This window comes from Lepidochelys kempii, chromosome 2 (assembly GCF_965140285.1).
Source record: "Lepidochelys kempii isolate rLepKem1 chromosome 2, rLepKem1.hap1, whole genome shotgun sequence".
Lineage (NCBI taxonomy): Eukaryota > Metazoa > Chordata > Testudines > Cheloniidae > Lepidochelys > Lepidochelys kempii.
In genome coordinates this window covers 257,035,843-257,049,358 of record NC_136381.1, presented here as the reverse complement: position 1 = coordinate 257,049,358, position 13,516 = coordinate 257,035,843, and the positions used below count along the sequence as shown (strand labels likewise).

Here is a 13,516-nt window from a genome sequence, read left to right as displayed (position 1 = left end):
TGGTTGGTATGAGATCGCTTGCTTGTGATGGGAAAAACAAACATTCCTTCCCTGCACAGTCATGCTGTTCTGCTTTATAAGGTCTCTGTCACATCAAAAGACATCTGAGCTCCAGTCAACACCATCACACCCAATGCCTCTGCTGGGAGGGGAAAAAAAAGGTTAGAAGAGTAGGTTAGAGAAATAGTCATTCTCCACTGACATAAGTGTGTATGTATACATTAGACTCTAATAGGCTGATAAGCTGGTAGCTTGGATTATAAGGCTAGTTGCCTGATTTTCAGACTTGCTGAGCATCTGTAGCGTAAATTTGTTTCATTGGACTCTGCAACTGTTTAGCACCTCTGAAAATCAAGCCCTAGGAACCCAATTCTGGCCCACTGGTTTGGAATGCTTGCTTAATGGGAATTGCAGTGTTGTAACAGAGGGTAAAATTGATTTAGTCCTAAGTGAGGCACAGAATCTGATTCAAGAGGTGAATATAGCTGAACCACTCAGCAATAGTGACCACAGTATAATTAAAATTAACATCCTTGGGGGGGAGTACCAAAGAGGCCCACCATGGCTAAATATTAGAGTAAAAGAGGCAGTTAGAGGCAAAAATGCATTGGAAAAAAATTGGAAGTTAACTCCTAGTGAGGAAAATAGAAAGGAGCATAAACTCTGGCAACTCCAGTGTAGAAGTATAATTAGGCAGGCCAAAAAAGAATTTAAAAAAAAATCGAAAAGCAACTAGCAAAAGATACAAAAACAAGCAGCAATTTATTTTAAGTATATCTGTCTAGTTTCCTGATGATCAGTGGGTTTTAAAGGAACGCTCAAGGAAGACAAGGCCATTGCAGAGAAACTAAATTAATTCTTTGCATCAGTCTTCGCTGCAGAGGATTCTTTTTAGGTGACAAATCTGAAGAACTGTCCCAGACTGAGGTGTCATTAGAGGAGGTTTTGGAACAAATTGAACAATAGTAAGTCACCAGGACCAGATGATATTCACCCAAGAATTCTGAAGGAACTCAAATATGAAATTTCAGAACTACTAATTATGGCATGTAACCTAGCACTTAAATCAGCCTCTGTGCTAGATGTAACACTGTTTTTTTTAAAAAAGGCTCCAGAGGCAATCCTGGCAATAACGAGCTGGTAAGCCTACCTTCAGGCAAACTGGTTTAAACTATAATAAAGAACAGAATTATCAGACACATAGATGAACACAATATATTGGGGAAGAGTCAACATGGCTTTTATAAAGGAAAATCATGCCTCCCTAATCTATTAGGAGTCTTTGAGAGAGTCAACAGGCATGTGAATAAAAGTGATCCAGTCAATGTAGTGTACTTGGACTTTCAAAAAGCCTTTGACAAGATCTCTCACCAAAGGCTCTTAAGCAAAGTAAGTCATGGGGCAAGAGGGAAGGTCATCTCACGGATCAGTAGCTGGTTAAAAGATAGGAAACAAACAGTGGGAATAAATGGTCCGTTTTCACAGTGGAGAGAGGTTAATAGTGGGGTCCCCCAAAGATCTGTACTGGGACCCATGCTGTTCAACATATTCATAAATTATCTGGAAAAGGAGGTGAACAGGGAGGTGCCAAAATTTGCAGACAATTTAAAATTACTCAAGATATCTAAGTTCAAAGCTGACTGCAAAGAGTTACAAAGGGATCTCACAAAACTGGGTGATCGGGCAACAAAATAGAAGGTGAAATTCAATGTTGTTAAATGCAAAGTAATGCACATTGGAAAATATAATCCCAACTATACAAACAAAATGATGGGTTCTAAATTAGCTGTTACCACTCAACAAAGAGATCTTGGAGTTATCAAGGACAGTTATCTGAAAACATCTGCTCAATGTACAGCAGCAGTCAAAAAAGCTAACAGAATTTTAGGAACTGTTAAAAAAGGATAGATAAGACAGACAATATAATGTCACTATGTGAATCAATGGTATGCTCATACCTTGAATACTGCATGCAGTTCTGGTCACCCTATCTTATATATCAAAATCTATATCTATCTATCTATGTATGTATATATTAGAATTGGAAAAGATACAGAGAAGGGCAACAAAAATAAGGAGTGTGAAACAGCTTCCATATGAGGAAAGATTAAAAAGATTAAAAGCTTAGAAAAGAGACAACTGTGGGGACATGATAGAGGTCTATAAAATCATGAATTGTGTGGAGAAAGTGAATAAGGAAGTGTTACTTACCCCTTCACATCATACATGAACCAGCAGTCATCCAATGAAATGAATAGACAGCCAGTTTAAAAGTAACGTAAGGAAGTACTTCTTCACAGAACGCTCAGTCAACCTGTGGAATTCATTGCCAGGAGATGTTGTGAAGGCAAAAATTATAACTGTGTTAAAAAAGAATTAGATAATTTCGTCGAGCATAGGTGTCTCAATGACTAGTTAGCCAAGATGGTCAGGAACATAATCCCATGCCCTGGGTGTCCTTTAACCTCTGACTGTCAGAAGCTGGAACTGAATGACAGGGAATGGATCACTCGATATTTGCCCTGTTTTATTCATTCCCTCTGAAGTATCTGGCACAGGCCACTGCCAGTAGACAGGATACTGGGCTTGCTGGACCATTGGTATGACGGAGAATGGCCATTCTTATGTTCTTATATAAAATTGGGTCATGGTATATAGAACTGGTCAGCAGTTTTTTGGGTTATTTTTGGGGGTGGGGGCGTTGTTTGGTTTTTTGTTTTGGAAAATGCTGATTTGTGGAACTAGAACTTTTTGCAGGAATGCACTGTTTTCAAGAAAACTTTAGTCTGGAGGTTTTCAAGTCCAGGATGGAATTTATGGTCAAAACCAGAGAGGGAGACATTCACTGCAGAATAGCCAACAGTCCAGCAACAGTCCAGTGGTTATGACACTCACTTGGGACGGGAGACTCAGGTTCAAGTCCTTGCTCCAAATTAGGCAGAATAGGGAGCTTGAGTATCCCACTTCCCAGGTGAGTTCCCTAACCATCAGCTGTTCTAGGGTAAATCTGTCTCATGTGTTTCTTCACAGAATTTTCAGAGGGCTTATTTTGGATCTGGTGTGGAACAAAAACAAATTGTGAAACCTCAAAAAAAAAAATTTTTTTCAGAACTGAATTCTTTTTTTCTGGCCAGCCCTATTGGCGTAGTGTGTATTTATGTGGCTGAATACTGGTATGCATGCAAATACATTTGCATTGTAACCTTGTTTAAAATGAGTGCTTAGCTCTCTAATTTCTGACTGCTGAGTACTAATTGCAGATGTTTGATATTTTTGAAAAACAGAGAAAGTAATCCTGCACCATCAAAGTAAATAATTCATATAACTTTCAGTTGATCTGGGGCCATTGTTGTTATGCCCTTTCGTTCATTGTTTTAATATGGCAAAGATGATTATCTTATTCTTTTATACTCCTTTAGAGACACACATACACATATGTTTAGATAAAAGTGCATGGCAGGGTTACACATGTACCTTTAAATACATTATTCCTTTTAGTAGAGCTGGCCATAAATTTTTATTTAAAACTTTTCTATGGCACAAAATGGCTTTTTTCAGAAATAAAGGGGAGGGGAATCAGAAATCAGAAAAACAAAAAAAATTAATGTAAAGTAAAAAGTAAAAAGTTTAAAGAAAATGAAACAATTGTCAACATTTTCCACAAAACAAACTTACTCATTTTTGTTCGATTTCTTCCTTTTACAGGTAAAATGTGTTGAATTTAAATAGTACCGTGTTGCATTGACTGTACATGTTAATGATACAATCAAGTGAGGTAAAGCTGAGGCATAAGGGTGCAGTGGAGCATAGTCTGTAGTGTTACGGAAGGGGTTCTGTTCTTCAAAACAAAATGATGATTGCATCTCAAAGATCTTTGTTTCCCCACCGCATTAGGATATGTCTACACTGCACAGAATTTATGGGGACATATACAGTACATGCACGACACATACCCCTAGCACAGCTATAAATAGCCGTGTAGCTGGCGAGGTTCTGCTTAGGCAAGTAGAGTACAGACACGCCGGATCCATAGAGGTATGTACCCTACCCTATGGTCCTCTATGAGCTCAAGTGGTGCATCCCCTGCCTTCCCACTGCCGGAGCCTTTTCCTGCTGCAGGGAGCTGCCGGGGCCTTTTCCCACCCCAGGGAAAGACTCCAGCAATGGGGAACTGCCAGAGCCTTTCCCCACTGCCTTCCTTCTGCCAGAGCCTTTCGCTGTGGTATGTAGCTTCACATTGCCTTGTGGGGGGAGCCCACCTTTCGATGAAGCATGTAGCAAAACGTACCCTACATGCCAGCACCAGTGGCATGCTTTGTAGATATACCTTTAGGCAGAAGGCCAAACCAACTTCCTTTGAATAATGATGTGACCAGTGTGTGAGCTTGTGATAATGCAGCAGTTTTGCTCTTCAGAGGTAATACTGTAACACCCCATCCCTTCAATTATCACTGGGGAATCAGCTATTCATCTCACCTTCAAATTCAAACCTGGCGTGGTAACTGTCACTCTTATTGTGCAGACTATCCTCCATTTCTTAGATACTTTCCACCGGCAGTGCCTCAGTACTGATTCTCCCCCATGCATTCCATAAAGCTCTTTGGGACTTAGCATTCTGCCTGTTTTAGGAATATAAATGTTTAGGTCAACAGCAGATGACAGGTCATATGTGTACTCTTGGGATTTTAAAACTCATCCCGAACACTGCAACTTGTTTGTACACACTCTGTCTCTCTAGTTCTCTCTCAGTCCTGTGCTCTTGTTCTTTGTGCATCAGCTTTTTGATTCAGTTGACCGTGGGTTGTTGCATCAGTGTGAAAGAGTCTGAAACTTCACTCCAGTGGCTCCAGTCAGCCAAGGAGACAGAACTCAAATAGTGGTGAGGTGTAATTGTGCGTCATCACCAAAGGATTTGAAATGAGATCCAAGGGCTGGAAGCTGAGGCTAGATAAATTCAGACTAAAAATAAGGTGCAGGTTTTTAACTGAGAGGGTAATTAGCCATTGGAGCAATTTACTAACAGGTTTGGTGGATTCTCCATCATTTGCAGTCTTCAAGTCAAGACTGGATGTCTTTCTAAAAGTTATCCTATAGCTCAACCAAAAATTATGGGCTTGATGCAGGAATCACTGGGTGAATTATGCAGGAAGTCAGACTAGAGGATCTAGTCTTTTAAGCCTTCTAGGCTTAAAATCTATAAGAAGTGACAACCCTCCAAGTTATATAATTTTCTCCATGTTGTTCAGCACCTATATGCAGTGATATAATTCCTTAACAAAGTGGAGAGCACCATCAGTGTGCTGTATATCTCTTATCATGTGGTCTCCTCATGTGTGCTCACTACCCTAGACGTATGCCAGGGCAATATCTGTTGAGGGGATTGTTCAGAAGTAGTAAACAAGGTTAAAAATCTTGGCAGTGTTTTGGACCAAGATATTTCCAGAGAAAACCCTACATGTGGAACAAAGTACAAAAACACACCATATGAGCAGTGTTTGTCATTATTTTTCCTATGTTGACTTGTGTAAACCAACAAATGACCTCATGACCACAAGGTTCACTGATTGTAATTTCCTCCTAGCAGTAATCAGAACAGGCCTTTCCATTGCTTGCAGCTTATTTGAAATGCAGCAGCATATCTGTTCACTGACTTGAGTGAGGCATTCTTTGCATTTTCTGCCTATGTAAGCCTTTACTCCTGGGCCAATTCTGTGCCATTGCGCATGTACAGAATTCATGTCCCGCACAGAATTTTTTTTTCTCTGCAGAAAATACATTCTGCCAGAGAGGTGCTGCAGTTACACATTTGCCCATTAGGGGCTGCTGTGGCACCAGAACAGAAAGTAGTCACTCCTGGGTGGGAGCAGCCCCAGCTGTGGATAGGAAAGAGAAGAAGCTGGGCTCCTCAGAGTGCCCTGCCCTTGGGGCCATGTAAGGAAACACAGGATATGGGGGCACAGACAGCATGGGGCACATGGAGCTGCTGGGGGGTCACAGACTGGGGTTCAAAAGGGTTAGTGTGGGGGACAGACTGGAGCGGGGACTGAATGGGATTGGAGGTGCAGGGTCACATGGGGACGGGGGAAGGGATTGGCTGAGTAGGGGTGCAGGGTCACGGAGGGTGCAGGGACACATGGGGACAGGAGGAGGGGGGTGCAGGAACAAATGGAGGTGGGGCAGATGTGCTTGACTGAGTGGGAGAGGTTAGGGGCTAGCCAGGTTCTGCATGGGGGAGGCTCCCTAACAATCCTTCCCTCCCCCTGCAAAAAACCCCTTCCATACTTCTCCCACCCACACCCAACAACCCTCCAAGTTGACACCAGGCTGCTTCCCATCAATTACTTCTCTCTCCCTCAGTTCCTCCATTACCCCTGACTCCCCCAAGCCTTTGCACTATTTCTGACAGGTGTGGGAAATACATTTCTGTATTGTAGTTTAAATGAATTGTTACTCAAAGTTCTGTATTAATATGCCTAGTAAGGAATCTATCAAAAACATATTGTGAATCTTTTTTGTTGTCTGTATTGTTACAGACGTACTTGCTGATGGGTAATTTGAAATAAGTTACCAAAATAATTGAAACTGGTGTGATTCTATTGTGTTGTTTTGACAAATAAAATATGCAGAATTTTAAAAGATTGTGCAAAGAATTTTTAATTTTTTTGGCACATAATGCCCCCAAATTAATAAGCTGACACGCTTGGTTTCTAAAACCATTAACAATGTAGGGTAAGGCTGCAATGGAGACCTCTTTGAGCATCATCTGGGAGAGCATCTCTGCTCTCACAACACCTGCTGTGCAGGGCTCTCACCCTCATGTGTTAAGTCAGCAGGGAATTACTCCCTTGCTATAGGGTCTAGGATATGTAGAGTATGTCGGGTATGCATGTAGGCTAAGTAGGGTATGCACCTTGCTCCTTGTTGAAAACCATCTCAATCCACTTTCACTTGCTTCTGGAAAACATCTATTATTATTTAACCCTGATCAGAGATCAGGGCCTCATTGGGATAGGCTCTGTACAGCCACTTAATTTTTTCCCCAATTATGCTTTTTAGAATGTCCATTGTTGAAAGCATATATATTAACTTACCCTTCTATTCCTATTTCTTTTAATATCAGACTTCCTTGTTTGTTATCTGTTGAATGTTAAAAGGATGTATTTTAGTTATGTTGTTATTACCTTTATTTTGTCTTCTTTATGTTGAACAAAGGCTACTAATGAATTTTAAATACTGATCGCAATAGCTAAGAAGCTTTAAAATTATATATTTTAATTTTTACAGCTGATTCTACAAGAACTGAAGTATGTTGCTTCCTGAAAATTAAAATCAGTGAATCAAACAAAACCCTTTATTCATCAAATCCCCAGATTCCTGTAACTATATATGCTGTTTGGTGGATAATTTTCAGATATTGTATTAATTTGGGAATGTGCTTGTTAGAAAGCAGGTTGTCAATTCATGATTCCTTCACTTTTGTGGCAGAAAACTACTTCATAAAAAATGGCACTTCGGACGCACTACTCTGTGGCAACAGCTCAGATGCTGGGTAAGTGCAATCAAAAAAACATCTTTGCTTCTTTTCTTTTCTTTCTTTGACACATTTTGGTTCAGTTCTGTTCACTTCTAATTGGCATGAAGTAGGGATTTCAACTTCCCAGCGTCAGTAATAATGGAAACAAAGATAATGACAATATCAGGCATAATAGTACAATTTTCTAAACAGCAGAGGAAAGAGATTGGTGTGTCTCACTTATAGAGGTCTGAATTCTTTAGCTACCTTATTACAAACTCCTTTTTCAATCAGTTTAATTTTCTCCTCAAAAAAGTGCTTGAAACTTAATAACATTTTGGCTGAGTGGGTAGTAGTTTAAAGGAAATGAAAGGTGAAGAAGGAAGCAGAAAAGCAGAATGGGGAAATAGACTGATGATTAATTCCAGTATTTCTAGCAGAGGAGGAAGAACAGAATAATAAATTCAAACCTTTGGCCCGTACTGAAACCAAGATGTTTTGGACATGCAAAGACACTTTGTTAATTTGTGAGCTTCATGTGCATGTAATGCAGGTGTAGAAGGTATGTATTCCAGTTTCTCAAACCTCTGCAGGCAGTAGAAGGAACAGGAAATATATGCCTCTTGAGATGCTAATTCAGGTTAGCTGCACAGAGGCAGGGTAGAAGCCTTCCTTCACATACTCATCACCTGTACACACAGTCCTTCTCAGCTGTCTTTGATCCTGATTCTCCAGGCTCAGTGGAAGGTGGTGTGATGGTGGAGAGAGTGGCTCTTGTGAGCCTGAGAGGATTTCGAAGGAGGTTAAACTATGAGGTGAGGAGAAGGGCTTATGATGGGAAGGGAGAAGGTTTTAAGCCCCTGGGAGGTTCTGAGCTGCAGGAAGTTGGGTAGGAAGGAAGAAGGGGGATCTCAGAGTGAGGGGGTTTGTTTTTGAGTTAAGAGGGAGAGAGAATTCTGAGACTGGTAGGTGGGTGAGAAGAGAGGGTTTGGATCTGGTTGAGAGGGTGCTGAGCGGGTTGGGGTGGACTGAGTTGGGACAGGTGAGTGTGGATGAATGATGAGAATGGAAATGTGATTGGCAGAAACTCTGGTGTGTGTGAAGGAGGGTGTGTCGGTAAGGGGAATGGAGGAGGTAGGAAGGTTAAAATCTAGACTGGAATGTGGGGAAAGGCAGGCAGAGAGAAAGAAGAGGTCAGGACTAGGATAAAACACTAAAGGGACCCAGAGAGACAAGCACTTTTTCCGCCTGCCACTGTCTATATCTGTATTTACATGCACACAAAGGATAACTGGATGTGTCAACCTTCTCCCTGCATGTCTTGTATGTCTGATCTGTATTGCCAGGCTGATTTAGACTGTAAGCTCCCTGGGCAGAGGGCCATGCCTTCCTCGACGTTTGTTTCAGGAAAGGTACAACATCAGCACTCAGTAAATAAACATGGATGATAGTAATGCACTGCATTAGCCTAAGCTCAGGCTGGAGTCTAAGACTATAGGAGAATTTTCTAGGAGGTCTCAGGTCTTAGAAGTCCCCTGAGGCCCTCCAAGCAGTGGTAGTTTAAACACGGGTCCCGGTGATATGTGGATTTGAGTCCTGGCTGGCAGCAGGATACCCAGGGCCCAGACCTTAGTTCCATTATGCCATTGGGGCTGAGGGGGAGCAATCACTGTTGGAGAAAACTGGGATCAGGAAGTCATGACATAGAAAAGGTTGGGGGTGCTGGACTTGGTTTCCTTCCATTGACCCTGAGTTTGAATGTAGTGCCTGTTACAGGGTAGTCAGCTCCTTTAAGGGCCCGTGAGCCAGTGGCCAGGCAGCCCCGTTTGATTATTGGACCCAGTTGCAGTGGGTTCAAATGATGCCTATAAAGGGCTGAGAGAGCTCAGTTGAATGTGGGGAGGGCACTCATCCAGTTAATTCCTGGAAAGTTCTCTTTTTGCCTGGCTTTTGTCCCCTGTCTGGTAATGGGACACAACCGGACATGCTTTTGTCTGGTATCGGGTGTGGGACACCATTTTGAATAGCGTGCCACTCCTCCCCCACCGGCCTGACCTCACGTGCGGTGCGCTCTTGAAACTGGTGTTCCCTGTGTGGCGTGGCCTCACACACACCGTGCATCCACCATCATGCCAGCAGGGGCGGGGTCACCCAGGCAGGGACGGGCCCACTCCATCCCCAGAAGTGCCAGAATATCCATTATTCTGGTAACATGTGAGCGGCCGCCCTAGTTGGATGGAAGCTGCAGGAGGGAGGTTGGTTCCTGTGTCTGGCCCTGGAAGAGGGTTAAAGGCTCCTGCAGCCAGTGTTGGTCAGGGGAATAGCGTGTGTGTGTGTGTGCGTGTGCACATGCGCACGCATGTTACTTTTGTTTGCATTAATAAACTGTGCCCTGGGGGAAGGGCCTGAAAGTGACCTGGTCATGGTGTTTAATCTTTCTGAGGCTGGGAACACACACCAGCAGCAGTCTGCCATACCTTACCTTGTTATGTGTTATGGGCTGGGAGCTGACACACTTTCGGCTGGATTCACAACAGGGACTTAGGCTATGACTACGCTACAGCTTAACTTAACATAAGTTATGTCACTCGGTGGTGTGAGTTAGCCACCCCCCTGAGTGACAGAATTTAGGCTGACTTAAGCACTGGTATGGACAGCACTATGTCAGCGGGAGAGCTTCTGTCCTTTGTAAGACACATGAGGTAACTTTCCTGCTTTACTCAGCACTAGTGAGGCCTCAGTTTGAGTATTGTGTCAAGTTTTGGGTGCCAGATGTGGACAAACTGGAGAAAGTCCAGAGGAGAGCAATAAAAATGATACAAGGTTTAGAAAACCTTACTTATGAGGAAAGGTTAAAAAAACCTGGACATGTTTAGTCTTCAGAAAAGAAGACTGAGAGGGCACCTGAGAACACTCTTCAAATATGTTAAGGGATGTTATAAAGAGGATGGTGTTCAGTTGCTCTCCATGTCTATTGAGGATAGAACAAGAAATAATGGACTCTGCTGCAATGAGATTTTGATTAGATATTAGGAAAAACTTTTTAACTATAAAGATAGCTAAGTTCTGGAATAGGCTTCAAGAAAGGTTGTGGAATCCCCATCATTGGAGGTTTTTAGAAACAGGTTAGACAAACACCTGTCAGGGGTGGTGTAGGTTTACTTGATCCTGCCACAGTGCAGAGGGTTGGACTAGATGACCTTTTGAGGTCCTTTCCAGCCCTATATTTCAGTGATTCTGTTTTAAAAGTCATGGAGACATGGTAGTGTATATTAAAATGACTATATGTCCCAGGAACTTTCTTCAAGACACCTGAAGACACCAAGACACCCTTTTTTATTTAATCAAGTCAAACACATGTTTGTTTTTTTTTATCTAACTACAAAATGTTTCCAGATGTATTGCTGTACCAAGCAAAATTTGCTGGCTTACCAGGAATAACAGTGAAGTGGAAACCAGGTTTAGTGTTTGGAAAAATGTTGGAATGAAAAGTCAAATGAGCATGGATCTTCCATTGTTGTTTGGATTGTTGTTATAGACATGTTGGTCCCAGGACACAAGAAAGACAAGGTGGGTGAGATAATATCTTTTATTGGACCAACTTCTGTTGTCACTGTCTCTCTTCCACCAACAGAAGTTGGTCCAATAACAGATATTATCTCATCCACCTTGTCTCTCTCAAATGAGTGTGGATGAGATCAAAGCTGTTCTTTTTCTCAAAGTGAATGTCAGTGACACTTGTTCAGTGTTTCATGACAAACACATTCAGTGCACTAAGTTACTGGGGGGGGAAACATCCTCCACTCTGAGAAATAAGCACGTGTCACTGAGTCAGAAGTTGGAAGTAGTGACACCACCGTGATATTTTAAAAAAATACTTTTCCTGTTGTGTGACTAACTCACAACCCTAAAACACAGATATGCAAAAACACCCCTGTTTTTGATTTTCAAAATATGGCCACCATCGGAAATATCCAAATTGGTTCCGCTTTGCAATTACAGCTTTTTTTCCCTCATTTCTGATTAAAATAATAGGGACAAAAACAGCTATTCTGATTGCTAAAGAGGTTAACTATTTAAAATATTGAGGGTATTTTTATTCTGTTCCCTAAGTCCATGACATTGACAAGTCCAGACCGTAGATATTAACACAGTCTACAGGGTGACCAAGAGCTGGGCATGAATCACCAGCCACCCCTCAAAATAGACATGTGCCCACACAGCTGGCTTATCTTTGAAAGATCCCATGGAAGGCATGCATTTTAAGGAGAGATTTGAATGAGGAAAGGGAGTTGATTGATGCGCTGGTTGAGGAAGTCTTCCAACCATGGAAGGAAGTAAACAGAACAAAGTGGAGAATGATACAGAGGGTGCTAGCAGGCAGGCTTGGGAGCAGTGGAGTGAATAAGATGAGAATAAATGGAAATGAGAACAGGGATGCAGGTGGTGCAGAGATGTAGAAGCTCATGGAGGTAAAGGACCGGAAATTTGAACTTGATGTGGAAGGAGAGGAGAATCCAGCAAAGGGACACGGGGGACATGGTATATTAGGGTAATGAGTGATCATTGCTGTCACGCTATCTGGAGTGGCTCATGACTGTGAGTGCCTACCTCAGGGCAGACTGTCAGAAACAAGGACAGACACCCCAAACTGGTGGTGTGTTCTATAATTAGATTTCACCAAGCTCACAAATGTGAACTCCTGGATCACTATAGCAGTCTTACCATGGAATCACAGACAGTCCCCTTGGACTCCCTAGTCTATCTTGTGACCCAGACAAACTGAACTTTGTGATAAATGGTCACTTACACCAAAAATCACACCACATTCAGGTTGCTTCCAGTCCCAAGAGACCAGTCACTTAGCCCAGAACAACTGGTACCCTAGATTAGTGCTTCTCAAGCTATCTGATGTGGGGGACCAGCAATATTTTTTTCCGATGGCTCGTGGACCAGCACCAGTCTGCAGACCACCACTTTGAGTAGCACTGCCCTAGATTTTACATAAAAGACAATGCCTCTAGCCAATCATGTAATAAACTATCTAAAGGTTTATTAACTAGGAAAAAGAGATGAGTTATTTACAGGTTAAAACAAGCAAACATATACACACAAATAGGTTACCCTTTAAATCCTAAGAGTGACAGAGTTGTAGTGATCTGTAAATTTAAAAAAAAAAGGAGGACTTGTGGCACCTTAGAGACTAACAAATTTATTTGAGCATAAGCTTTCGTTAGCTACAGCTCACTTCATCGGAGGCATTCAGTGGAAAATACAGTGAGGAGATTTATATACACAGAGAACATGAAACAATGGGTGTTACCATACACACTGTAAGGAGAGGGATCAGGTAAGGTGAGCTATTACCAGCAGGAGAGCCGGGGGGTGGACCTTTTGTAGTGATAATCAAGTGGGCCATTTCCAGCAGTTGACAAGAACGTCTGAGGAACAGTGGGGGGTTGTGGGAGGAAATAAACATGGGGAAATAGCTCATCTTAAGTGATCACTCTCGTTACAGTGTGTATGGCAACACCCATTGTTTCATGTCCTCTATGTATATAAATCTCCCCACTGTATTTTCCATTGAATGCATCCGATGAAGTGAGCTGTAGCTCACGAAAGCTTATGCTCAAATAAATGTTAGTCTCTAAGGTGCCACAAGTACTCCTTTTCTTTTGGCTTCAGTTCAGAGTCTCTGGTCCTGTCGGAGTTCAAACAGATGGAAAATTATCCTGTGGCTTTGTTTTATTTCCTTCCTTCAGCTTCCAAATCTACAGGACAAGCTTCCTTGCACATAGCATTTCTCAGATGTGATAAGGCCATTAACCAGTCCATTGTATTGTGATATTCCTTGATGGGCCTTCTGGATGTGTGGGGAGAGGATAAATTGGTTAGTCTCTAAGGTGTCACAAGTACTCCTTTTCTTTTTGCGAATACAGACTAACACGGCTGTTACTCTGAAACCTGTCCCCTGCTTGAGTTCACAAGTTCAGAGCAAACATT

At 42.2% G+C, this 13,516-nt stretch overlaps 1 protein-coding gene across 3 annotated transcripts in view; it reads left to right on the top strand.

Moving 5' to 3' along the window:
• The window catches only part of LOC140907820 (sodium channel protein type 5 subunit alpha), a 268,854-nt gene that overhangs the window by 58,634 nt on the left and 196,704 nt on the right, over positions 1 to 13,516 (top strand). For all 3 annotated transcript variants that reach the window (XM_073334664.2, XM_073334662.2, XM_073334665.2), the window contains exon 7: positions 7,486 to 7,549. In XM_073334664.2, coding sequence (XP_073190765.2) covers positions 7,486 to 7,549 — 64 coding nt within the window. The remainder of the gene's footprint in view (positions 1 to 7,485; positions 7,550 to 13,516) is intronic.